The sequence below is a fragment of the Salvia hispanica genome, chromosome 3 (genome assembly GCF_029641045.1).
Source record: "Salvia hispanica isolate PSC_SH4W2 chromosome 3, Shi_PSC_v1, whole genome shotgun sequence".
Lineage (NCBI taxonomy): Eukaryota > Viridiplantae > Streptophyta > Magnoliopsida > Lamiales > Lamiaceae > Salvia > Salvia hispanica.
Window position 1 is genome coordinate 37,646,264 of NC_142694.1, and position 27,197 is coordinate 37,673,460.

The 27,197-nt window shown below is 34.8% G+C and overlaps 3 protein-coding genes across 3 annotated transcripts; all 3 read left to right on the forward strand.

The window, feature by feature from the left end:
- The first annotated feature begins 554 nt into the window (after window positions 1–554).
- Window positions 555–9,382, forward strand: LOC125209916 (nuclear pore complex protein NUP98A-like). Its single transcript, XM_089068263.1, has 12 exons — window positions 555–800; window positions 1,467–1,769; window positions 2,488–3,072; window positions 3,445–3,672; window positions 3,752–4,380; window positions 4,939–5,020; window positions 5,138–5,198; window positions 5,749–5,887; window positions 5,980–6,096; window positions 6,218–6,386; window positions 7,419–7,478; window positions 8,497–9,382. Exons 1-12 carry the CDS (start codon window positions 785–787, stop codon window positions 9,198–9,200), a joined length of 3,093 nt encoding a protein of 1,030 aa, XP_088924389.1. The 5' UTR covers window positions 555–784; the 3' UTR covers window positions 9,201–9,382.
- A 6,858-nt stretch (window positions 9,383–16,240) lies between these two features.
- On the forward strand, window positions 16,241–17,199 carry LOC125210720 (umecyanin-like). The gene is made up of 2 exons (XM_048110299.2): window positions 16,241–16,484; window positions 16,567–17,199. The coding sequence occupies exons 1-2, from the start codon at window positions 16,304–16,306 to the stop codon at window positions 17,010–17,012; spliced, it is 627 nt and encodes a 208-aa protein (XP_047966256.1). The 5' UTR covers window positions 16,241–16,303; the 3' UTR covers window positions 17,013–17,199.
- Window positions 17,200–19,418: 2,219 nt separating this feature from the next.
- On the forward strand, window positions 19,419–20,405 carry LOC125217141 (cucumber peeling cupredoxin-like). The gene is made up of 2 exons (XM_048118975.2): window positions 19,419–19,693; window positions 19,777–20,405. Exons 1-2 carry the CDS (start codon window positions 19,513–19,515, stop codon window positions 20,220–20,222), a joined length of 627 nt encoding a protein of 208 aa, XP_047974932.1. The 5' UTR covers window positions 19,419–19,512; the 3' UTR covers window positions 20,223–20,405.
- Window positions 20,406–27,197: the final 6,792 nt, after the last annotated feature.

The following is a 27,197-nucleotide window of genomic DNA, read 5'->3' on the forward strand; positions in this document are numbered from 1 at the left end:
TTTTTTTAGTGTTGCTGACGTGGCAGAGTAGAGAATGGCTGGCCTATGGCTGGCCTAAGCACCATTGCGGTTATCTACAATTATAAGGTAATAAATTATCGCATGTTGTTTCATTTATATTTTATGAGAACTGAGACACATCACACTTGGAGATATACATTCTCAAATTATAGAAATTTAAATACAACTCATTTTTTAGTCGAGAGTAAATAAAATCTAATTTTACATGATCCATGATCAATATTAAAATCTTATCACAATAATCGATGATTAAATAAAATATTTCATATAATTACGGTATACCTCTTAGTAATCGAACATAACTGATGTACCTAGCAATCTTTCATCTTTTATAGAAATGACACCTAAATTCCATCTCTTCAAAAACATACCTATTAGGAATTACGTTATTAAATATTAAGTGTGATAAAATTTATAAATTGCATTGCTAGAATATTAAATAAGAAATTTTGATTATGATGTGAATCCACCAACTAATAGCCTTATTAGAATTTTGGCCCATCAACTATAAACCACTCTAAATTGAATTAAGCCCAAAAAAAAATGAAAAGAAAAAGCAATCGTCTTCAATCTTAGCCTTCGTTTCTCTCCCAAATCGGCACCGCCACGACCACCGTCTTCCCCGCCGCGATACCCCGTTTCCTCCTCATCTCCGGCTTCTCTCTCCATCCCTCAATTTCTCTCTGTCGCTCCGGATCCCTCACTTTCTCTCTGCCGGCCGCCGTTTTGCCGTCACTACTGGTTTTCTTTTTTCTGAAGAATAATGTTCGGAAGCAACCGTAATTGCTTTATCCCCTAACTTACTCACTCTTGTATTTGATTATTTTGTATTGCCACATTGGTTATTCTACTCTCGTATCTAACTCTGCTTAAGAAGTCTGTCTGTCTCCTCTTTACACCTTTGAATCCATATATCAACAACAACAAATTCCTAACGTGAGTTTGTCGAGTATTGGTTAGGTAATGATAATGTATTGGTTATTTGCATGATTGCGGATGGTAATGAATTTATTTTGCTGCTTAGGGCTTCCTATTCTCTTCATTTATATGATGAATAAGGAGCGGATGTTTAGGTCAGGGAGAATGATAAAGACATGTAGCCAAGAGTCTTGTTTTGAGGGAAATTTTTGAGGAACACTTACGATAAGGATCTACATTTGCTAAGGACTTATATCCTTTAGAGTCTGTACATTAAATCTAGTGAGCCATTCTCCAACTTGTCATCTGTGTAAGGCCTGCACTAAACCTTTGTACTAACTTCTTTATGAACTACCATGCCATCATTTAACTGTTCAATGTGATCTATTTGTGTTCCCGAGCCCTCAAAAGTATTACTTATGAAGTCATATGTGAGATCAAATGTTTCATTTTGTATTTGAAGATCTTTTATACAGTATGTTCTTGCTTATGCTTTTACATCCTGACTTCTCCTTGTTCTTTTGCAGCTTTTGGGCAGTCGTCTAGTAGCCCATTCGGGTCTCAACCTGTTTTTGGGCAAACTAGTAGCGCTACTAACAACCCTTTTGCCCCTAAACCTTTTGGTGGAAATACCAGCCCTTTTGGCTCACAGACAGGGGGTTCTATTTTCGGCGGCATGTCTACTGGTGTTTTTGGTGCCCCATCTTCTTCTCCTTTTGGATCCACTTCTGTTTTTGGTGCATCATCATCACCTGCTTTTGGAAGTGCAACCCCAACCTTTGGAGCTTCCACAGGTTCTGCATTTGGAAACACATCTTCAGCATTTGGGGGTGAGTAGTTGTAATGATGAAATGAACTAGGTGTAAAATATGGTTGGCGCAGTATCCGTAATTCGCTTGAAGCAAGTGTTTTTGCATTTAATTTTTTGTATTATACTATGTTTCTGTCTATACACCCTGGTTTTAGAATTGTGCGTATACATATGCGTTTCAAAATCAGAAAATCCAGCATATTGCCTTCTCATATGATGGTTTTGTGAGAACGGAGCGAGGCAAAAAATTTAGGATGTTTTTCTCTTTCATATAAAGGGCTTAGATGTCCTTAAGACTAACCCTAAAATGTACTAATATTTGTCTTCTTTAGAGAATTTTGGCCCTCCATTTTAAACACTTCATTTTTTCTCCTTCTCCCTCTTTTTATCAACATTAAACTTTAAAGTAATGATACTTTTACTCAGTTAATTTCTTCATTCTTCATAACTGCTATCATGTTCTCAAACAATATAAAGCATATTGACCTTAAAATTCATTATGTGGTTCACTGGTGGAGTTCTGAAGTTCAAGACAATTTCAACAAATGGAAAACTTAAACGAATAATATTTTTAGCTGATGAAGTTCATGATATAAAACCAAAAGCATGTACTTATTTATCCTTAAATCCACTAAAGTTTCACTTATCAGACATGTTTCATGAATAATCATCATCTTTTAATTCCTTTATTATTCTTCAAACATTTTTGTGTTGAGTCAATTTTTTTTGAATTATAGGGTCCTCTGTATTTGGACAGAAGCCCACATTTGGTGGTTTTGGATCTAATACTACTCAATCAAGTCCCTTTGGAGGTTCATTTCAGCAATCACAGCCTGCCTCCGGGAGCAATTTATTTGGCTCATCTACACCTTTTGGTGCTCCTAGTCAACCTGCCTTTGGTGCGTCAAGTAGTCCTGCATTTGGGGCACCCAGCACTCCAGCTTTTGGTGCAACCAGCACCCCTGCCTTTGGTTCAACTGCAAGCCCAACATTTGGCAGCACAAGTGGTGGCTTTGGTGTGTCAAGTTCTCCTTTTGGATCAAGCACTCCAGCATTTGGTGCTTCTTCCACTCCAGCATTTGGGGCTTCTAGCACGCCAGCTTTTGGTGCCACAGCTGCTCCTGCTTTTGGTGCAACAAGCAGTCCGGCGTTTGGTGCCACAACCTCTTCCGCATTTGGTGCTTCAAGTACTCCGTCGTTTAACTTCGGATCAAGTCCTGCATTTGGCCAATCAACATCCGCATTTGGACAATCAACTTCTGCATTTGGAAGTAGTCCATTTGGTGCAACATCATCCTTTGGAGCTCAAAGTACTTCGTTTGGTAAGCTTGCTTTCCACGACTGATGTATCATTCTAAAGTCAAGTCGTATTCATGAATGTATCTTTACACTGAGCAGATTGTCTTACCTTGTTTTGGTTGAGCAGCAAAAAACATATTTTAATGAATAAATTTGAGAATTACATGCCATATACTGGTTATATTAGTTTCTGTGGCGATCAATTCCATTTAAGCCAGTGTAAGGGACTTGCACTTGCTTTCCATACATGCAACTGACTGAACTTAGTATGTTCATTTTCCGTAGCAAAAAGTCCTAAATTTTTGCTACTTGTATGGGAACAATATCAAGTAGGGCAGGTCAAAACAATGTCTGCAACTGCTGCTTTGACTATTTGCTTGAATAATTTGTTACAGGAGCTCAGACTACAACGCCTGCATTTGGTAACTCAGGATTTGGCCAGACTGCTTTTGGAGGGCAACGGGGTGGGAGTAGAGTAACTCCATACTCAGCAACATCCGAGACAGATGGCGCCACAGGTACACAGCCTGCTGGAAAGCTAGAATCTATCTCAGCCATGCCGGTCTATAAAGATAAAAGCCATGAAGAACTTAGATGGGAGGACTACCAGTTAGGAGATAAAGGTGCTCTTCTAATTTATGATTCTTGCCTGAAAAGAATTTATTATCCAGCTGAACGTTTTGTTTTCTGTTAAAAAATCAGGAGGCCCAGCTCCTGTCGGTCAGGCTACTGCTGCTTCTGGCTTTGTTAGTCCATTTTCAGCCACACCCACTCCTTCATTCGGGCAGTCATCCGCAAATCCCTTTTCATCTTCAACACCTTCCAATCTATTCGCTCCAAAAACACCAGCGTTTAACAATTCAGGCTTTGCACCTTCAACTGGTTCTGCCTTTAGTTCTTCACCTTTTCCTACAGCAAATACAGCTAGCCCTTTTGGCTCCACATCATCAACAACAACCTCCTTATTTGGTGCTGCACCTCAACCATTTGGAGCCAATACCTCTCCTTCTCTTTTTAACTCTTCAAGCCCATCTCCTTTCGGATCACCATCTATTTTTGGGTCTTCATCGTCACAGGGGACTGGAACTACATTTGGTACCAGCTTGGGGTTTGGTAACACTCAGTCTTCCCCATTATTCCAGTCAACGACGCCTACACTTGGACAGAGCAGTTCACCTTTTGGACAAACATCTGCATTTGGTCAAACATCAACTTTTGGACAGTCAAATCTTTTTTCTACACCCTCTACGGGTTTTAGTGGAAATCTGTTTTCCAGCAGTTCATCACTTCCAAGCAGCACTGGCGGCGCCTTGGGATTTGGTCAAACAACTGTAAGTTCTTTATGACTTCTCTTCTTGTCTTGTTTGTTGTTATATATTTTAAGCAAACTTAGCCAATGCTTTTAAATAGTGAACTCAAAATGAACAGGATGATAGCTGATCTCATAAAGCCATATGCTTTGTCAAAAAGCAATTTAAGTGTCTCTCTTTGTGCACATGTATATGTGCAAAGCTTGGGATCTCTTTGTCGAAGGAAATGAATTAACTACATAAAATATTTAGATATTCAGTTGAATTGTAGGAGTTCGGTATGGACATTTAATAAAATTTTCTATGTAAGCATATGGAGACGTGAGAATCCATAAATTGAAAGGTATTCCTTTGCCATGTATGAATTGTGTGTTCCACGTCAATCTGAATCGTAGCTACTAAAAAAATAAACATCTGCTAAATGAGAATGATAGAGATTTTTTGTTGCCATTTTGTGTCAGAGATTATTTTTATTGATATCCAGAAATTTATTTGGTCTGGTCTCTCTGTTGCTTCTCTTTCTCTCTCTCTCTCTCTCCCCGTCATTTCTGATATACTCTTCCTTTCATTTCTTTGAAGCCTTCTCTTTCTACTCCATTTCAATCGGGGCAGCCGGCTCCTGGGAGCTTCAACTTCAGCAATTTTGGCCAGTCACAACCAGGTAATCATTGTTGTGAATTTTCAGTTTGGCCTGATAATGTCACTTGCAAGTGCTCTCTCTCTCTGTGTAGCCTTGGCAATGTAGCATCTTATTATTTTAATGATCCTGTCTATGCAGCTGCTCCAAGTGGCTTTACTGGCACCCCTGGCATGTTCAGCAATACTTCTTTTGGACAAGCGTATGTCACTTTTTTCTTATCTGATACACTAGTCACGAAAACTAGTAATATTGGATGCATACTCATTGCGTGATTGATCTCTCTTTTTTGATTAGTTTGGGTAGCTCATTTATTCACCGGACGTGCTCTTGCTCTTTCTTTTAGTTGTTGCGGAGGGGTTTGTTGAAGGGTGAATCTGGTTGAAGTTGCATTTTATTTGCTGAGCCATTATGGCCTATTACTTATCTAACATGCCAGTCTGTCTACAATTAGGTTCAGTTATTTAGAATGGCGCCTAAGTTCTGGTTGTTTTTATGGTCAATCATGTCAGTGGACTGACTATCTTATGTCTCATGACCTAGCTCTATCCCTCGGCCCTTCCCATCTTACTTCTAAATTTTGTTGACTTTGAAGCCATTATGGATTTCTCTTTGATCGTATGATGAGCTTGAAATTGTATTGGAGGGTTTTTGTGTCATATAAATTACTGTAAAACCAGCTTCAGTGTGGCCAGACCTTAATCTCCTCCCTCTTGTACTGTGATATGACTTGCTTTGCTTCCATTTTACAGGCCAGGCACACAAACCACAGTTGCTGCACAAGCAGCTCCTATTACAAATCCCTTTGGAACTTTACCTACAGTGCCTCAGGTGTCAATTGGTCGCGCAGGGATTTCCCCTTCTGTTCAGTATGGTATTTCTAGCCTGCCAGTAAGTATTATTTCATAGAACTTGAGCGGATTACGGAGCTTGCATGATGTCTTGGGGCACATTTGTGTGAATACATCTTTTTTTACTAACAGGTTGTTGAAAAACCAGTTCCTGTAAGAATATCATCTCTTTTAACATCTCGACACCTCTCCCAAAGGCGTGTAAAGCTTCCAGTTAGGAAATATCACCCTAAATCCAATGGCCCAAAGGTAAGATTACTCCTAAATGAAACTCAACATGCATCAAATATGTTATCTGATCTGTTTTGATGCAGCGTAAGGTAATTGGCTTTCTAATAGATGATTTCCTTCTATTTTCAAATCCTTCCAGGTGCCTTTCTTTAATGATGATGAAGAAACAGCAAGCACGCCAAAAGCAGATGCTCTGTTTGTGCCAAGGGAAAATCCAAGAGCTCTAGTGATTCGTCCACTGGAACAGTGGCATTCTAGATCCAGTGCGGAGAAAACAAAGACCACTGGCACTCCCATGCGTGAAAATGGTATATTCCAATATCTTCTTTAACTTATTGCTGTATTGTTTGGTAATCATGTGATTATGCTTGATTTCTAGGTAACTGTACAAGTAGATGTTTTGATATGATGAGTGGGAACATTTTAGTTAAAGTACCTTGGCATAATTTCTTGTTCTTCTTTGAGCTTGCATTGTCCTCTATGCATGTCTGTATGTTTTGGTACATATAGAACAAATCTTTTCACTTGAGTGTTTGATTATGATCTACGTATGAATTCAAAAGAAACTTTCTTGCACAAAGTGCTTTTATTTTTAATTACTTTGATAATCCATTTCTGATTTCTGACATTTGTGAAAGATCCTGTGGTTATAAAGGGCCTGATGTACTCCATGTTATTTCATGAAGTTCAGAAACATGTTAATTTGTCAATGATGATCTTGATTATGTAATGTCTTGTATGCCCCCTATCATGTTGGCAACCCTTTTACTGGAGCGGTGGGAGGATTCATTTATTATTGAAAGACAACATTCTTGTTTGAGCTTTGTTGTTCCTTCCACCCGACCTAAAATTTGCGAGCAATGATTACCGTAATGTAGTATAACCATACATGAGGACGTTGGTATGCCAATAGTAAATATTGTGCTGTTGGTGTGATTCTTTAGAATCAGTATCATATGTGGAGATGATTGATGGATTGATGGTTCATCAGAGCTCACGTAGAGGGTTATTTAAAATTCCAAGTAAATCTATTCCCATCTCAAGGACTGCTGAGACTGTCATTAATGGGGTTTGAATCCCATATCAGAATACTGTTATTGGAGACATACATTTCATTGTTGCTTTACTAATAACATTGTTGAGTTGGATATTGAGATTGTGCCTGCGATACTGTTTAATATATTATCCCCTCTTTATCTTTTCCTCCCTACATGAATTGTTTTCTCTTGGATCTGGCATACCTCATGCTTGATGGCTTAACCGGACTTGTGGCTGTAAGTGTGTTTATCTGTTCACTTTTATAGTTATCTTCATCTCCAATCTTCATTGGTAATGAACAGGTGAGCTTCATCATGATGGCTACAATTCCATAAATGGGAACAGGAACAAGGACAAAGATGGTAATTATGCTCTTTTTCCATTGAGATTTTGCTAATATCATGTACTTCAGATTTTCATTACATAACATTTCTCCTGGTTCTTAAAGCAGGTTTTATTCTGTGTTTGTCTTCACTGTTTTATCTTCTTTGAAAGTTAAATCTAGTAGTTGTATGCCTTTTCTTTTATATTAAAAAAGATAAAATCGTTCAATTGTTGTGGTTGCTCATTGGGTTATGGTGTTGTGCATCATTTAATAAGGGTACTTAAATGTTAATGACCTAATTGTTTTGAATCTTATACTTCCCCAACTCAACAGCATATATATGTAATTTGTGTACTAGACCGAGTAGGAGGAACTTAACTATGATTTGGGCATGCATGTCTATTAGTGCTAAAGTATATTCTTGACAGCATCAATTTAGTTATGAAGTAGAATGTTTAAACTCTCATTTGTGCTGCCAGAATCTGATGCAGATATGCATCTTTGAATATTGTTAGTTATTGTAGTATATTATTTTGTTTAGTTGTTAGAGATGAGTTCAAATCTTAGAGTTTGATTTGGTTTAGGATATTTAGTATTTATCCTTCAGAGTATATTCAAGTTGCAGTTTTTTAGTCTTATAAATAAGGCTTTACTCCCTACTTTTGGAGGGTTCAGCATTTAAGTTTAGTTAAGTTATATTCAAGTTGCACTTTTTTAGTCTTATTTATTTCCTATCTGTTTTTTTTTTCCATTGTTATCATGCCAATTGTGCGATATGCTTCGTATTTTGAGATATTAGCGAATGCATATGATGATATGATATACCCGCCTATTACTCCGTATCAGAATCCTTTATTCTAGATTCATCATGAGTTGCTAAAATTGGCAAACATATGAGAGAAATCATGAGTCAGTTCCACTACCTTGGCTAATTTCACAAAAGAATCTTCATATTATTTTTGTAGTTATGATCTCTTATTTTATGTAACATTATGCACTTAACATTTCTCTTTTAATGAAAAATGTGTGAATCTGATTACTTGTTTGTAATTCAGCTTCCCCAAGAGAAGATTTGGTGGAAAATGGTCTGGCTAAAGAACAAGCTGATCCTGTAAAAGGGAACCAGAAAGCTAATGGTGTCCATGATGGTCTTTCCACAGAGAAAGGTGACTCGTACACAGCTCTTACAGGGCATCGAGCTGGTGAAGCTGCTATAGTTTATGAGCATGGAGCTGGAATTGAGGCGCTGATGCCAAAGCTCCGCCACTCTGACTATTATACCGAGCCACGGATCCAGGAGTTGGCTGCAAAGGAAAGGGCTGAGCCAGGCTATTGTCGCCATGTGAAGGATTTTGTAGTGGGAAGGCATGAATATGGTAGCATCAAGTTCTTTGGGGAAACTGATGTGCGGAGGCTAGATCTCGAGTCTCTGATCCAATTCAACAATCGTGAGGTGATAGTTTACATGGATGAGAGCAAGAAACCTCCCGTTGGACAAGGTCTGAACAAGCCTGCTGAGGTTACACTCCTGAACATAAAATGCTTCGATAAGAAGACAGGTCAGCAATATGTGGAGGGGCCAAGAATTGGCAAGTACAAAGAGATGCTGAAAAGAAAAGCTGAGGATCAAGGTGCTGAGTTTGTTTCTTATGATCCAGTGAAAGGAGAATGGAAGTTCAGAGTCAACCATTTCAGCGCATATAAGCTTGGCGATGACGAAGATGAAAGTTATGAAAACGTGCTTAATTGTTTTAGTTGATGAATGAGTATGTTTGCTTTGTTTGTGAAAATGCTGGTAGTATGTTATTAAGTATTACTGGTAATGTTTCAGTTAAACCTTTGGTTCTTCGTTGTTTAGTTTCTACCATTTTTGGAGAGAGAATTATAAGACACTCTTTCCCATGTCAACTGTATCTGAGATATACAACAAGTTTATGAACACTACCATGGCTGCTATGACTACAACACCTTGATGTGAAGATAACCTTACTTGCATTTGGCCACTTAAAAGACTCCAGATATACATATATATGTATGGATGTGAGGAGAATATGGAAAAAAGTATGAAAACTGATCTAAATTTCATAAAGTTAAATAACAGTGTTACATTACACACATATGAATGGAGTATCTTGTACTCTCTGATCCATTTTCCTTTTTTAGTTTTTCTAAACCAAGATAACTCCTTACTTAAAATAGAAACACATTTATCTCAATTTTATTCCCTCTATCTTTCTTACATGCGGGAATACTTACCACTATACTACAATGACTTAAACGAATGTATTCTTCATGATCTATTTACTAGTGTAAATTTTTATGCTTCTCGCTTTTTTAAACAAACTGACTAACGAGATATTGCATTGTTGCTAAGACTGGTCATTTTAGAACTAACAAGATTTGTCTTTCAAATCAATTTGAGAAATTACTTATAACTCAAAATCACCACACCATTTTTATGTACCCAGAAAATATATGGGTCTATTTTTATTTTTAGATTCTAAAATTATTTGTAATTGGGAATGAGAGAAAACTGGGTCTTCACGACTTACAAACAATCAGCCCAATACAAAGGCTTAATTCGGTTTAATTCTTCGTTCTTATAAGCAAAGTCTTGTGCGTAATAAATGTGCTAGAAAAGTCTCATAATTGATTGTCAATGCACAAATAAAAAGGCTTTCATTGACTCGAAATTCCTTCTTTTTTATTAATGCTAGTGATAAAGATGCAATATTAATCTAATTTCCATGGACTTTTGTACTATATCATAGTAATAAAAAATTATTATTAGGGTAGTGATAAAATTCAAACTTATATATTGTACAAACTCAAAACTTATCAACACAACTTTAATGCAGTTTCAATACAATATCAACTTCATCATGTCAACACGGTATCAACACAATATCAACACAGCATCAATCGTTGACTACCGTTGAAATTCTGTTGACATTTTCTTGTTGATGCTTTTTTTTTTGATCTGTTGATATTTTTTAGAGGGAAAATCTTTTTTAGTCTACGAACTTTGCCAAAGTATCATTTTAGGTCTGTGAACTTTGAAAATATCATTTCAGGTCTATCAACTATGGGTTAATATCATTTGAAGTACTTTTTTACTACTTCCAAGTTTTATAGGACGAAAATACCCTCGATAACTTAAAGGATATATATTTTTAATAAACTTATCATATACTCATTTTTTTAATAAATATCTTTACAATATATTTTTGACAAATTTTTTAAATATAATTTGACCTTCAATATTATCACTTAATTATGTGACATGCAAGTAAAATTGTTTTTCTTCAATTTTTTATATTAAAGAATTTTAAAATTGAATAAAGAACTTTTCTTTAATAATAAAATGGAGTATTAAATAAGGATCTATTCTTGCATGTCACAAAATTAAGTGATAATATTGAAGGTCAAATTATATTTAGAAAATTCATCAAAAATATATAGTAAAGATATTTATAAAAAATATGAGTATAGGATAAATTTATTAAAAATATATACCCTTTAAGGTATCAAGGGTATTTTTGTCCAAAAAAACTTGGAAATAGTAAAAAAGTACTTGAAATGATATTAACCCATAGTTGATGAACCTGAAATGATATTTTCAAAGTTCACGGACCTAAAATGATACTTTGGCAAAGTTCATGGACCAAAAAAGATGTTCCCTCTATTTTTTAATGGTCCAGATCATAATTTTGAGTTTGTACAATATTTAGAGTTTTTACTTGTTCACATCTCATTATTATATAACACAATGAATCCTAATTAATATTATTACAAAAAATCGAAAATTTATTCTTCTCAGATTATCAAAATTAAACGAAAACAAATTAAGGCGATATGCTAAATGCGCTTGGCTTTGTTGATTTTAGTCCAACATTAGAGCATCCCCATCCGTGCCCGAACCCACTTTTATTCCTTGTCCTTAACTAAGAGCACAACACCGATATCCATGTTCTTAGCTAAGGACAAGCTTAAGGGTCCCACCATTCTATAATTCAATTTAAATAAAAATATTTCCACAATATTAAATTGCATTAAAAATTAAAAATTATATAATTGAAATCCTAAAAAATAAAAATTACATAATTAAAATCTTAAAAAATAAAAATACATAATTAAAATACTAGAAAATAAAAATATACATAATTAAAATCCTACAAATTAAAAATTACACACGTGGAAGACTAGTCTTCTATCCCCAATTGCCTCTTGAGACCCCGAATCATTTGCTCATGTGTTGCAAGTTGGTCCGGAGTCATCTTAGACGTATCGTTCAAATAGAGTTGACCCAAGAGGGTCCACAACGTGTTGTTCGGGGGTGGAGGAGGCACAAAGGGAGCGGGGGCGAATGGAGTCGAGGCGCGGCGGCGGGTGGTCGTCGCCTTCTTCATTCCTTGCGGCCGATGGGAACTGCTCGGGCCGGCGTCGGGACTACCCAAGTTAGTTCCGGCAAGTTGGGTAGCCACATCATCAGAGGCGCCGTCGGATAGGGCTACCGACCTCGACCGTTTGCTGGAGGAGCTGGAGGAGGATGCTACTATGCCGGCCCTATACTTCGGATGTAGGCGCCCCTCCTGCCAACAATCGAGGTACTTGAACGCTTTGAACTCCATGCGTTGGTAGGTCGCCAAGGCGGCACTGATGATATCGAGCTCGCTCGTGCCGCTCCCCGCTGACCGCTCTTCCTGGAGGTAATACCCCTGGAACTTACCGATTGCTTCGTTGCATCTGAACATGCAATTGCGCACCATACTATCATTGCGATAGATGGTTCCCCCCGACCGGGTTTCATTGTAAAGACGAGTGATGCACCACCAATACGTTTCTCCGGTTTGGTTCGTGCCAACTTCCGGATCTTCGGAGACTGCCAAGTAGGCTTTGAACATCGCCATCATCTCACCCGGAGTGTACGGTGTGCGGGTGCCACGAACAGGAGGAGTAGGAGTAGGAATAGAAGTAGGAGTAGAGTAGAGCTGCTGCTCCCTCCCGATCCGGGTTCGGGTGCCCACCCGAACCCGGAGGCGTTTTGGTCATGCACCGGGTAAGGACGGTAGCCACCTGGAGCTTGCGAACCTTGGGTTTGAGGAGGGGCCGTAAATTGCGTTTCCGGACTAGGGAATGAGTCAAAGTCGAACCAATCGTGGTTCCAACCGCGATTGCCACAGAGGTGATCGCCGGAGCCGGACATTGTGTAGTGTGGTGGGAATTTAGATGAGAGAATATGAGAAAAAAGATTAGAGAATGTAGATGATAGAATAGATGAGAATGTGATTTTTTTGTGTTGAAGTGAGAGTATTTATAGATGAAAATGTGAATTTTGGGGGAAAAAATTGAAAAATAAATTAAAAGTGGGTAGAAAATGGATATAATTTTTGGGAAGTGGGAAAATATTTTTTTTTATTTAAAAACATTTTTTAAAATAGATTTTGATTTTTTTTAAAAAAATCGAATTTGCCAACGGCTATGCCGTTGGCCAATAAGAAGACGCCACATAGGGCTGCTCAGCGGCACGGACATGCTCTTAGCTAAAAGCAGCGCGGTGCCGCTGGCACGGACGGACGAGCTGCAGCGCCGGGCGAGGTCGTTCTTGCCGCTGGCACGGATGGACGAACGCCGTTTTGAGCACCACTGCGAATGCTCTTCGAAAGTCTCAAATATCTTTAACTTCTTCCCGACGCAGAACATTTGGACCCACTAACTGAAAGGAAATGGGCTAGAATTAGATTAATATGGATTAATTAATTATAGTTGGGCTATAATTATATTAGTCCATAAGCCCAACAATCATGAAACCCTAGCGACTCTTCATCTATATAATGGTTATTTATTATTCATAGTAGAAGATGAGAAATAGGAAACATTAGAGAGAAAATACGTAAAGCTCTGTAGAGAGAATTCCTAGCATTCTTCTACGGAGCAATTGTACCGGGATAGTTCCTGCATCGGATTGGATTGCACGTGGACCTCGATAGTAGTGGATTCAACTTGCAGGATTCAATCGGAGAAGAAAACAACACAACAAGTAAGATTTAGTTCCGTTGTGTTTTACATGCTCAACTTGCAATATAATTATGAATCTAGATATGTTATTCTTGTATGCAAATTTCCGCTGCGCTCATTAGATGAATACAAGAAATCCTAACACTAACATGCCAATATATTCATTTGTGCTTGCTATGAAAATGTAGCTTGTTATTTGATTTTTGTAGCCCTATTTTTTTGTTCTATAAGTGTGTGACCGATTTATATATGTGAAACAGTGAAAGAAATGTCATATTCCAAATTACGTTGATTAAATGGTGCTAACAACCATAATTGAAGTACAACTTATTCAAATATTATTGTAATAAAGTCAAGTAATATAGATGTAAAATCAAATGGACTTGTCAATCCGTACACTTGTAACTGTTTCTTTCTACATTAACCCTTCATGTCTCATAAATTTTTACCGTAGCTATAATAAATTTTTACCGTAGCTATAATACATATCCAAATTTAATGTTGTTTTTTTAAGAATAACACAAAAATAGGTTTGAATTTGTAGTATGATTTAAGAAGTTTTTAACACAAAAATTAGATTTGGTATATAACTGGAGATAACCTTATACTCAGAGTTTTTTTATTAATGTTATACGAACACTCAAGAGTGATTCAGAGTTTTAAGATTTTTCTGTATACAAAATTTTCTTAGATTTTATTATTTTTTTGTTCATTAAAAAAATATACTCTATAAAAATGGATTCATAAAAATCATCAAATTTGCAAAACGCGTATAGTTAGTGAAGGAACTGGCAGCGGAAGCGCGCTACTATTTTCATAATTTAACAATTAATCGAACAAATAAATCACATAATAATCAGATCTATTTAGCAGATTATTCAGACAAAATCTATTCGCGTAATTCTCACATGTATCATGCTCATAACTTGAATTAATCATGCTTTAAGTATATATAAACCTAAAACATGCTTTTCTACGGAGCAGAAATAATACTTTATTAATTCTCCACAGAATTGATGATGGCTAGCGACTTATCCACGTGACGCTTTGAATACTATACCACAGATCTTCTCTCTGGTTCCCGAACTGTATTCCAATATCAGTGTGGACTGATCTCACCGTAATACTAGGACTTAAATAAAGAAAACAGAAGAAATCCTACTCCTAAGAGGAGAGAAATTCGAACTCCTCTCTATAGAGGGGGACGAAATTTTGAGTAATAAAAATTGTGTTTTATGTCTCCTTTATTCTCCTATTTATATTAAGTTCCTTTTGGGCCCACACAGGGATTTATGGAAGATTTTGGATATGTGCTCATCCAATTTACTTTTTACTAATTAAATTGAACCCACTATTTAATATAAGCTTTAATTGGAATATTACAAGCAGCCACTATAGAAGTAATCCGAGTTTTCATTTTAACTTTCGTTTCCCGCGCTTAAGATAAAATGTCCATTAATCAATTAATGTCTGCTATGGACTTAATTAATTAATTTCTTATTAATTCCAAGAGTGGACTTAGCATGAAACGCTTATTTATTATTCATAGAGGGATCAAACTCCAACTAGCTAGGTTTCGAATAATAAAACCTTGTTTCGCGCTCCTCTTGAGGACATTATCAAACGAGACTCACCTCGCGCACGATTCAACATAATAGCAATACTAGCATCGCTAGATATTAATCACCACTACCCAATATATCAGGATTATTGGATTACGAAAAACCCGCACCATTTGATAAGTCGAAGTAATGCATAATCAATACCGTATGCTCAATGCTAACCTACATTGATTAAGAAACAAATATTTATCAAGACCTCGCCTTTCAGTAGATAGCACAAAGACAAGTCTTGCTGTTAGATCCGTTCAGTGCTTTACCACACCAATGACATCTTATTTCAGTAAGGCTTAGAAATATGCGCACTGACATTGCAACCTTTCACGATGGATAGTCTAATTCCATCTAGATCATGAAATTCTTCTTTTTCTTTGTTTAGAACTGACCCTGTTACCTTAAAGTAGACGTCGCCCACAACCGGTCAACTAAAACAAAGACTTAAACTTTGTTAAGTTAACTTATACATTTAAACATGCAATTAACATCCATTAAATGTAAAACATAACAACATTATGACAAAAATAATCTGTTTTATTCCTTGAAAAATAAAATAAGAGTTTTACAGTATTCAATCACTCAAAACGTGATTTCTAGTATACAAACTCTAACAGTTAGCCTGAATGGGAATGAGAGAAATGAAAACTGAGCCTTCTTTGACTCAATTCTACTTCAATTTACTTATTTACACGTATAGTCTTGTCACTTATTAGCTAGAAACTTCCCATAATTAAAACATAATGAAGAAATTCGATAAACCACGACTTGAATTAAAACGGTTGAAGCTTCATAGTCAAATAAGCCTAAAAAAATCAATCGGATCGGATCGGAGTGGAGCAAACCAAAATTAGCTTGATATCAACTAGAGTACGGACGATTCACATCCCTTGAGTAAAATAAGTAATCCACTAGTAACAAGCTCATTTATATTATTAAACTAAATTAGTTAAATGGACTTAGTCATGACACATACGCACAAAATTAGTTGATATATTCCAATAGTGGAAAGTTCAAATATTCACAAGTAGACGTCCGATTTATTCTACAAGCCAGAGTGGACATATCAGCCAATTCCCTCTATGCAACTTCATGATTATTTCCAAACTATTGAACTATATATACCCCTCTCTCAATAAACATTTTGCAAACCACTATAACCATCTCATCATATATTTCTACAAGCTGTTCTTGAATTTCAAGTTTGAGTACACAAGAAATACATAAAAATATGGATAGAGTCTCAATTTTTATGATTTATAGTGCTCTGTTTGGCCTAGTTGCTAACATTGCTTTTGCACAAACTGTGCATATAGTTGGAGATAACATGGGATGGAGAATTCCCACAAGTACTTCTGTCTCTTACTCCAATTGGGCTTCTGGCAAAACATTCATGGTTGGTGATATCCTAGGTACGTCCACAAGACTTATATAGTTGTTCCAGTTCTTTATTTACATTAATGTATAATACTGATTGTTTTTACTTGACAATAGTGTTCAACTTTATGACTAATGAGCACGACGTAGTCCAAGTGCCCAAAGCCTCGTACGATGCTTGCAGTGAAGACAATGCCATCGGCAACATCATCACCACCGGACCGGCCAATATCACCCTTGACACGGCCGGTGAGCGCTACTACATCTGCAGCATAGGCGGCCACTGCGGAGCGGGACAGAAACTATCCATAACAGTAGTCTCATCATCCACCGGTGGTCCCACTCCGCCCCCCGCCACACCGACCACTCCTTCGCCCGCTACTCCTCAGCCGGATGCATGTGCGCCGACGCCCGACGCTGAAACCCCAAGGGCAGGGGGAGCGCCACCGCCAACTGGACAGTCTGGACGTATTCCACCACCACCTCCTAATTCTGCCTCTGTTTCTCTAACCACCAGCTTCTTGCTTGTTATAGCTGTTGCTGCCATAGCCTTCATTTTCTAAACATTTTTATCTTCATTTTCCTATTTTTTCTTGCTCTAATTTTTTTTTTGTTTGAATGTTTTATATTCTCTATTGTGTATTGGATTCAATTCATCTTGATTGGTTATGAACCAATCTTGCTGCATTTTGTATCATTTTTTTGTTCTGAGAGCTATAAAGTCGTTTATATACTACTGTTAATTTGTCATTGATATTTCTAGCAAATTTTCCTTTTTTAAATCATGAATATTTGTCTTGCAATTGTGTTAATTCCACTAGTGGGAGAAGATCATATGAGAATGGAGTTGGTTTTTATGTAAGATATATGAGAATACATATATATACAATAAACTACTGCAACACATGATTAATCGCATTGGTTAATTTGTGTCGTTATATTAAAATTTGTGAATTTGTCTTGCATTCATTAACTTTGGCATGCATTAAATTTATTGTCATGTTTAGTAGGAAGTGTTAATTGATTTGAACTTTACAGCACATTTTGCATTTGTAATTGCTATGTTAATATAAATAGAGGTGGATAGACATTTATGTATATTGGGGTTGTGTTAGGACGATAACCAGTTTAATTTGATAATTTTAATAATTAATCAATATATTATCTTAAAAATGTCACATGAGTATGTTAACATAGATTTAGATTGATATACTTTGTCTTTGTATTGACATTTATATATAAATATTAATCTATATTTGTGTTGACATACACATGTCATTGTATTGACATTTTTTAATATTATGTGTTGATTAGTTAAACTAGTTATTATATTATTAGTTATCATTTGATTATACCTCTGTATATGTGTTTACGTATATATTTTTTTTTCATTTTTAATACCACAGTTCATTAAAAAATATTCACTATTTGATCCGTCACATTCTAAAGTACGAGTCATATTTTCAAAGAAAAAATGATCATTCTTGTTTAAGTCAAATTTTTAAAAATATCAAATATATTAATAAAATAAGTTAGCATGCCAAAAATATTGGAGGCAAATGCGCACGTCATACTATTTTGATATAGTCAATTTCTTGATCGGGACCAAATTCTAGAAACCGGTACGTAATGTACCCTTAAAAATCCATGCACAACCCATTTAATTTATTGCGTGCCTTGGAATAAAATTTAATAATTCACTGGATACAAACTCATCTCATATTGGATAAGTAAGAATTTTTGGAAGGAGTATTGTATAATATGAGGCTTTTTGGGATGACTGAAAAACAAATATGTGCGGACTTGGTTCCACCCGAAGTGGACAATATCAAACTAATATGCTGTCAACAAATGATATCAGAGCCGAGGTGGCTTTGGGTCGAGCCCTGTGAGACCAAAGGGTCGGGACTGGATGACTCTTGTTCGAGTGAGGCCCATGATGACTCAAGTTTGAGTTGGGTCCGTTATGTCTCAATATATCGACTGTGTTCCCGATGTGGTCTCGGTTTAAGGTGAGGTTTTGTTAGGTACAAACCCATCCCACATCGAATGAATAAGGGAAGCTTGAAGCAACATATTGTAAGTGTTGTTCAACACCAATTAGTTTGAAACTTTTTATGGGTAATCTAAAAATAAATCCGTGCGGACTTGGCTCCAGTCAGAATGCAGGACAATATCGAACTAACTAGCAGTCAGCAATCCCAACACACAAGTCATGGTACATGTATATGATTGATATATTAACGTAAAGTGAAAATAAACTTGGAGGCTTTCTTTAAATTTATTAGTAGTATTTTTTATTAATTTGAAAAATATATAAAATGGGTTCATAAAAATCAAACTGTGACAATTAAGTGATCGCTGTCCACAAATTAATAATAATGGGTCCTAACTCCTAACTCTTAAATTTCGAAAATGTTAATTAATCTGAATGGAGATGAGAGTACAGAAAAGTAAAGCCTTTTTGACCTACAAATCATTTGGACGTTCGCAACAAGCTCCGTCTCCAGAATTCTACTTCAATAATACATGCAAAGTCTTGTCACTAATTTGCTTGAAATTTCTTATGAAAAAACAAAAGGAAGAACTACGGTTAAACATACCCTGAATTTGAATAGTTGAAGCTTTATAGCTCATTAAGCCCGGAAAAATATCAATGGGATCGGATTAAATCGAACCATTGAAAATAGCTCGATATCCGTTAGAGTATGCCCGAATCACATCCCTACCACAGTATAACAATGTAGCTAGAATTTACTCATTCTATTATCAAACTATGGAATTAGTAATGGGATCAATATAAATGCACAAAATTGGTTGATATAGTCCAATAGTGGAAAGTTCAAATATTCCCAAGTAGAAGTCCGAATTATTCTACAAGCCAGTGTGGACATTGGATTCAGCCTTTTTCCTCTATGGAGCTTCATGATTATTTCCAAAATATTGCACTATATATACCCCTCTCTCAATAAACATTTTGCAAACCACTATAACCATCTCATCATATATTTGTAGAAGCTGTTCTTGAATTTCAAGTTTAATTACACAAGAAATACATCAAAAATGGACAGCGTCTCCATTTTTATGATTTATAGTGCTCTTTTTGGCCTAGTTGCTAACATTGGTTTTGCACAAACTGTGCATATAGTTGGAGACAACATGGGATGGAGAATTCCCACAAGTACTTCTGTCTCTTACTCCAATTGGGCTTCTGGCAAAACATTCATGGTTGGTGATATCCTAGGTACGTACACCGAGACTTATATAGTTGTTTCAGTTCTTTATTTATACTGATGTATAATACTGATTGTTTTTATTTGACAACAGTGTTCAACTTTATGACTAACGAGCACGACGTAGTCCAAGTGCCCAAAGCCTCGTACGATGCTTGCAGCGAAGACAATGCCATCGGCAACATCATCACCACCGGACCGGCCAATATCACCCTTGACAATGCCGGTGAGCGCTACTACATCTGCAGCATAGGCGGCCACTGCGGAGCGGGACAGAAGCTATCCATAACAGTAGTCTCATCATCCACCGGTGGTCCCAGTCCGCCCGTGACCACTCCTCCCCCGGCCACACCGACCACTCCCCAGCCGGATGCATGTGCGCCCACGCCCGAGGCCGAATCCCCAAGGGCAAGGGGAGCGCCACCGCCAACTGGACAGTCCGGACGTATTCCACCACCACCTCCTAATTCTGCCTCTGTTTCTCTAACTAGTAGCTTCTTGCTTGTTATCGCTTTTGCTGGCTTAGCCTTCATTTTCTAAATATTTTTATCTTCATTTTCATAATTTTTCTTGATCTAGTTTTGCTTGGATATAGTAGTGTATTTTTATACTTGTTTATTGTGTATTGGATTGAATTTATGTTGATTGGTTATGATCCAATCTTAATTGGCGCATTTTGTATTATTTTTTGTTATGAGATCAATAAAATCGTTTATTTATGTATGAGAATTTGATTCATTTGATATTTGTAGCCAATTTTAATGTAATAGTCATGAATGTTTTCTTTGTTGGTGTGTTAATGCTACTATTAGGAGAAGATCATATAATAGACGAGAATCTGACATGAACAAACATATGAAACAATAATAAATAACAACCACATTGGTTCATTTGTGGTGTTAATTAAAATTTTACTATGTACTGCGATCCGTATTATCTTGATTTCATTAATCCCTTTTTATTAATTCCATACTTCATCGGAAATAATCACTAATGTTCCCGCCACCAAAAAAAATAATCTTGTTGCTTTCATTTTGGTTTGTCCATCAAAATATGTTTCTATCGATTTATTGAATTTTTTCATAATTTATTGTCCGTGTATATACATTTACCTATTTTCAAATTATACTTTGGTCCACCACTTATTATCCTCACCGCATCATTATTACTAATAATTTGTGTATCATTTTTAACTAGTACTACTACTTTAGTTATTTTTTTCTCTTTCACATTCGTATTTTAATATTTACGTATTAAAATTTATATTGTCCATTAATATAACCATTTTTCGTGAATAGATGGAGTAGTTTTAAAAAATATGATCGTTATTGTTTAAGACAAATACTTTTCAAAATAAGTATTATACTTAAAATAAATTAACATGCCTAGTATTACTTATAAGTCAAACATCCATTTATGATGATCATCAGAAGTCTACTCTTGTATTTTGATGATTGAACTTTCCTGAGTGGCGATTAATGCACACGGCATACTATTTTGATATAGTCAATTTCTCTTGATAGGGACCAAAGTCTACGAGACCGGTGTGGTATCCTTTAAAATCCATTCCCACTATTGGTCCCATTTATTTTGTGATTATCTAATTTCTTGTTTATGATGAATTATCGTCAATTATTGATCAAGGGTATGTGATTATTATTCGGGTTAATGTCTTAAATATTTCTAAAAGTTTTTATATTTTCTTCCATCAATATGAGTATAAAATGTCATATTATAAGATATTAAAGAATCCGAATCGATAAATATTGGCGTTTAAGACCATTTTGGGTCAAACAAAAAACTCAAAATTTGCGTCTTTTGAACCGTGCGACGGTGCAAGCAATATCACAAAAAGTTTTTTGAAATTGCAGTCAATACATCTCATTTTATTGTATAATTTAAAATTTAAAATAATAAATAAATATAAATATATTTTTTTAATTAAGTTTGAATTTGAGTGTGGTGTGAATAAATGAAATTAAATTAATAGTTTATGTTATACTCCCTCCGTCCACGATTAATAGTCCCATTTCTAAATGGCGCGGGTTTTAAGAAATGTTAAGAAAAGTGGGTGGAAGAAAGTTAGTGCAATGTGGGGTCTCTTTACCATTTATGGTAATTATAAACCGAGACTCTTATTCGTGGACGGACTAAAATGGAAAAACGGGACTTTTATTCGTGGACGGAGGGAGTATTTATTAAAATAGGTTTGTCTATAATTGGCTGAAGATTGCAATTGCATAAGAGTTTAGACTTAAGATGGTCTATGCCTCCATGGAATAAATGAGAGTGATGAATTGCTAACTCACTTTCTAATTGCTATTTACAACTAATTTAAGAGTATAGGATTTTAGAAATTTAGTGGTCTAAAATTTGCCATGTGTAATTTTTTTTTCTATTAATTAAATAAAAAAATAAAAAATAAAACTATCAAATTAGGGTTTTAGATGAAAATGTTAATATAGTGTTTTGAAAAAATCAACACAATGCTTTGAGAATGTCAACACACTTCTTATGTCACAACACATTGCTTTAAGAATGACATTCTACATATTTTATATACTCCCTCCGTCCCACTTTACTACTTTTAGGTGTCCCACTTTAGGAGTCCCGGTTAGAATATTCAATAGTTGGTAATAGGACCCACATTCCACTCACCTTTTTCCACTCACATAGTATTATAAAACTAATATATAAAAGAAGGACCCACATTCCACTATTTTTTTTCACCAACTTTCCTATATATTTCTTAAATCCCGTGTCGAACTCAACCGGGACTCCTAAAGTGAGACGGAGGGAGTACTATGTTGACATCTGTTGCTGTAAAAAAAATATTGAAAATTTTGACATCGGAACATATGCAAGTGAGATTTCGTTAGAATCCTTATGAAATTATCTTTAATTTGATATATGTTGTGTGAAAATAATTTAAATCGGGAAAGTTATATGTGTTTTAAGTTATGAGATATTTTTCAAAAGTTATGTACAACTAATTTATTGTAAATTGACATTAATGCCCTTATTGACTTTTTTTTATAGTATTGACATTCTGAGACTGATGATCTAGGCCCTTAATTTGAATATCTAAGAGTATCCACAGTGGGAGGGCAGCGGCCCTTGGCCCGGAGTCGGCCCAGGCGCGGCCCTCCACAACTGAGGCGAGAGAGGGAGTCGGCCCAGGGGGGTGGACGAGAGAGAGGCGAGCTCTCGGCCTGGCCGAGGCTCTTGGGCGCGAGGCGCGGCTCACCACTGCACGGTCCGAGAGCCGCGTCATGATTTCAAAAAAAAAAATTCAAGTTCTTGTGTTAATTTTAGCATTTTGGAGAAGATGAAGTGGAGAGAGAGAGCGCACGACGGAAAAGAGGACGATAGTTTTCAAAAAATTAATTTAGCATTAATTTAGGAAACAAATCTTCTCTTAAAACTAAATCCCTATTAAATTGGTCAACTTTTTAATCAATGATTGTGATTTCAATTCACACCATAATTACGGAAATAATTAAAATTTAAATTTTCAATAAATATATTTACTTGTAATTGTCAAAAATTTTGAAATTAATTTAGATTTTTTATTTATTATAGTCCAATAATTTTTATTCTAGCTAAATTAAAATATAACAAAAAATGTAAGAAAATAATTTTAATTGGTGGCCGGGTAGCCAAGTTTTCATGAGCAGAGCCAAGTTTGTTGGGCATGCCCAAGAGGGCCACTTGTGGATATCCTAAAGACAATTATTTAATTATAATTAGCAATTAAATAATGAATTAACAATATAACACTAGAATATTTTATTTCTTGATCGAGTAGTTGGGCCTATTTCAAAATATTCAAGATATTTGGGCCTTGTAGTTGAATTGTGTATTCTAAGCTCGGAAATTTTAAAAGTGTTTACTTGTATACATTGAAAGGGAGTAATTTTTATGATACTATACTTGCAAATAAAAATATAAATATCTGATAAGAAGCTACTTACTAGTAGTACTACTATTTATAACAACAATATAAAAATATCAAATTATATTTTTGGAAAAAGAATGTAATTAATGTCATCTATGCAAACACTGTTTACCCTTGAAATGCCAATCATGAGTCCTATCCGAACTTTGGGATTCTAATTTCGGCGAAGAAACTCTAGAGGAAGTCCTAAAAATAAAATAAATAACCCACTTATCAAACTATGAGATAATGAAATCAAGGGTTTCGAATTTTATAAAAATCTATGTGATGCTGAGGTGTCGTAGAAAATATTGTGATATCTCGATCGTAACACTAGATATTATCTATTTGGTAGGTAGTTCTTATCACCAAAGATAGAAATGTTATTGGTAAGAAATGCTAATGTGTGCACTAGCTAAAGATGCATTGATTTTAAGTTTTTAACGTTACTCTGAAAAAAAAAAGAACCCATTTCAAAATAATTATTGAGTATAGCTTACTTAAGCATAAAATGCGAACAATGAGTGTCGCCTATCAAACATAAAATGTGAACAACATATACTAGAGATTATACATTTAAATATATATAATGTGATTTAACGAACATCCTGAGAAACCTGTTACTGTGTTGAGTCAATTGTGGAGATGTATTTGCTATATTTATAATTCAAATTCTCCGAAGTTAAGTAAAGAAACAATAATAGAAGTGTGAAATGGTTTATGTGAAAATAACTCATGTTTGACCAAACGAATCTCGACTTTCCATAATTCAATCCTTCTAGTTTAAGTTGATAGATGATTTATTTTCACTCCATTATTCTTTGTAGTGTGCCATAATTAAGGAAACACGTACGAGTACGACTAAACTTTACTTCAGAAAATAATGTAACTGATATGACATTTTAAATCTATCTTGCCTCATATTTCTTTATTCATTTCATGATGTTTGACTTGTTATCCAAAGTCGGTTGAATTTCAATTTTCCATCGTCATTCACATAATGCTACCATATTCAAAACATCTGTTTCCACCTAACAAAAGCTGTAAAGAGACTTAACCATTCTTTTTGGGGTAATCGATTGTTGGTGACGGTGGAAAATATCGAACCTGATATGGAGTATATATTACGAGCCCAATAATTCTGGAGGGACTAGTTATTAGATCATAGCCAAAAAAGTCTAATTAATCCGTATTCTAATGTAAATTTTAGTTTTTCTTTTGAAATCGGAAATTGCTCTTCTCTTTTCCAAAGAAATTGTGAATTGGTCTTCGTTTGATCTAATTTCATCAAATCCAGGTGACTGGATCAAGATTGTCTAAAATACTATTATTAGAAAAAAAATGCACATCTTGGAGTGGCATTAATTTTAACATAAATTACCATGCTTGTGTTTTGTTAGTGAAAATAGATCATAATTTATTTTTGAAAATATGTGTATAAATTGAGGATAAAGTATAAAGAAAATATGTAGAGAAAAAGAAGAAGTTGTGTAACATCTAAAATATGGAATTATATGATTATATATACAATAATGTCTCTTCGTATATATATATATATATAGTTATTATTCTTTAGGTGGAGGAATGATATGGTACGTACCTTATGTGGACTCCTTATGTGAGCACCACTCTCGTTTGACGCACGTTTAACGTTGTTCGTTTTGATTTATATATTTAGTTTGACTCCAATGCATTAAAAAACGTTATTACATTTTTCAATTTCACAAAATTCATAAAAATGAAAGCTCGATTTGTTTGTTTACTCTATAATTTCAAATAAATGAATAAAATAGCAAATCAAGGTTTGATTTTTATGAATTTTGGGAAATTAAAAATTTCAATAACATTTTTTATTGTATTAAAATCAAACTAAGTATATAAAACGAAATGAACAACGCTAAACGTGCGTCAAACAAGAGTGGTGCTCACATAAGATAGGTAGCATATCATTCCTCCCTTTAAGTGATAGAACTTTATAGTAGTATATAAAATAATATTTTTATATATACTTTTATAATATTACAATAGAACTATCATTATACGTGATAATAATAAACTCTCAAGAGTTCAGATTTGTTCCTAGTTTCTATTTTAGGAAAAGGTTTTTTATTAGATCCACTTCGGTTCTTCGTATATATAGTAATATAGATATTTTCATACTTAGAATTCTCACTGATTTGTGATGTATACGTTACTTAATGCATTATTACATGTCGATACTTCTTAATAATAATATTTTGATCGTCCTAGCTGTGCATGCATAGGATATTTTAGGTAGAAGATCAATCAAAAAATATAGATAAATTAGAAGTGATCATGTTTAGGGCTTGAGATTATTGAGTTACCAACTAAATCGTCGTATACGACGTTGTCATTAGTATGTTCTTATAAATAGTATTTATTTGCTTGAAGTAACGATAAATAATAAATAATAATTTAAGATAGATATTTATGTTTGGACAGTGTCAATATCATACACGTTTTCAATATATACAGAAGATAAATCATTATCTCCAAACACAGCCAAATATATAGTATATACCGAAATCTCAATTTAATTTCGTTTTAAGTTATAATGGATTGGTCGAAAGTGTACATGTTTATGATGTTGCTATTTATTTGAGAGAGCAAATTTTCTGACAATAAGTCCCAAATCTCTCATTTTCTTATCATCTGATGATATTTTTTTCCTTCTTTTTCCAAATTATACATAAATTAAAGGAAATACGAAAAATGAAAATATTACAATTAATTCCAGGAATGGAAAATCTTCAAGATTTTCATTTTTTTCTAACATATTTTTTAATGTCCACATCGGACCCCATCATCTACTCAATAAATTTGTATTGTAGTCACTTAACTCTTTCATTTGTATAAAGCAGTTGATTCCTTTTCATATTAGGCGGTTATTTGACAATAAAAAGATAATTATCTTCGGGATATTGGCACTTAATATCATTAAATTTTAAAAAAAATTAGAATTTTTCCACTAACTTTGAAATTAACAAATAATATTACAAACTTTATTCTGGGTTTGTTATTTCCCACCAATGAAAATATTCTGGCAAATAATTTTATTTTACGATTTTTTTTTCATAATTTCTCGACAACAACTTCAAGAGCTTCAAGTTTTCAATATTTGAAGATAGTTTTTCTTGAAGCATACCCTCCAAAATTGTTCTTCAGTCTATTAATAAAGCCGGAATTTTTTCATTAGCGGAAAATAACAAACTCATGTAAAGTTTATGATATTATTTGTCAATTTCAAAAACTTTTTTGAGAAAAATTTAACTTTTTTAGAGTTACGTTAGATTAGGTACCAATATCCCATTATCTTTTAAAAATATATCCACTTTTTTTGGCAAGGATAAGAACCCCCAACTAAGTAAACCATTTCCGTTGTTGAAATATAAAAATGGATTCATCGATCGTTACTCTTATGCAAATATAGTAGGAGTATGTAAATCAGTGAAAATGGAATATATTCTTAAATGATAATGAAAAGTAATTCCGCCTTGGTTGAATATAAATTTATTTATAATTTAATATTATGAAAATTAATTTAGACATGAAAATTC

Coding starts and splice junctions, on each gene's coding strand:
- LOC125209916 (XM_089068263.1), top strand. Junction 3,073..3,444: donor AGCTCAAAGTACTTCGTTTG/GTAAGCTTGCTT, acceptor AATTTGTTACAG/GAGCTCAGACTACAACGCCT. Junction 4,381..4,938: donor TGGGATTTGGTCAAACAACT/GTAAGTTCTTTA, acceptor ATTTCTTTGAAG/CCTTCTCTTTCTACTCCATT.
- LOC125210720 (XM_048110299.2), top strand. CDS start 16,304: ATGGATAGAGTCTCAATTTTTATGATTTATAGTGCTCTGTTTGGCCTA. Junction 16,485..16,566: donor CATGGTTGGTGATATCCTAG/GTACGTCCACAA, acceptor ACTTGACAATAG/TGTTCAACTTTATGACTAAT.
- LOC125217141 (XM_048118975.2), top strand. CDS start 19,513: ATGGACAGCGTCTCCATTTTTATGATTTATAGTGCTCTTTTTGGCCTA. Junction 19,694..19,776: donor CATGGTTGGTGATATCCTAG/GTACGTACACCG, acceptor ATTTGACAACAG/TGTTCAACTTTATGACTAAC.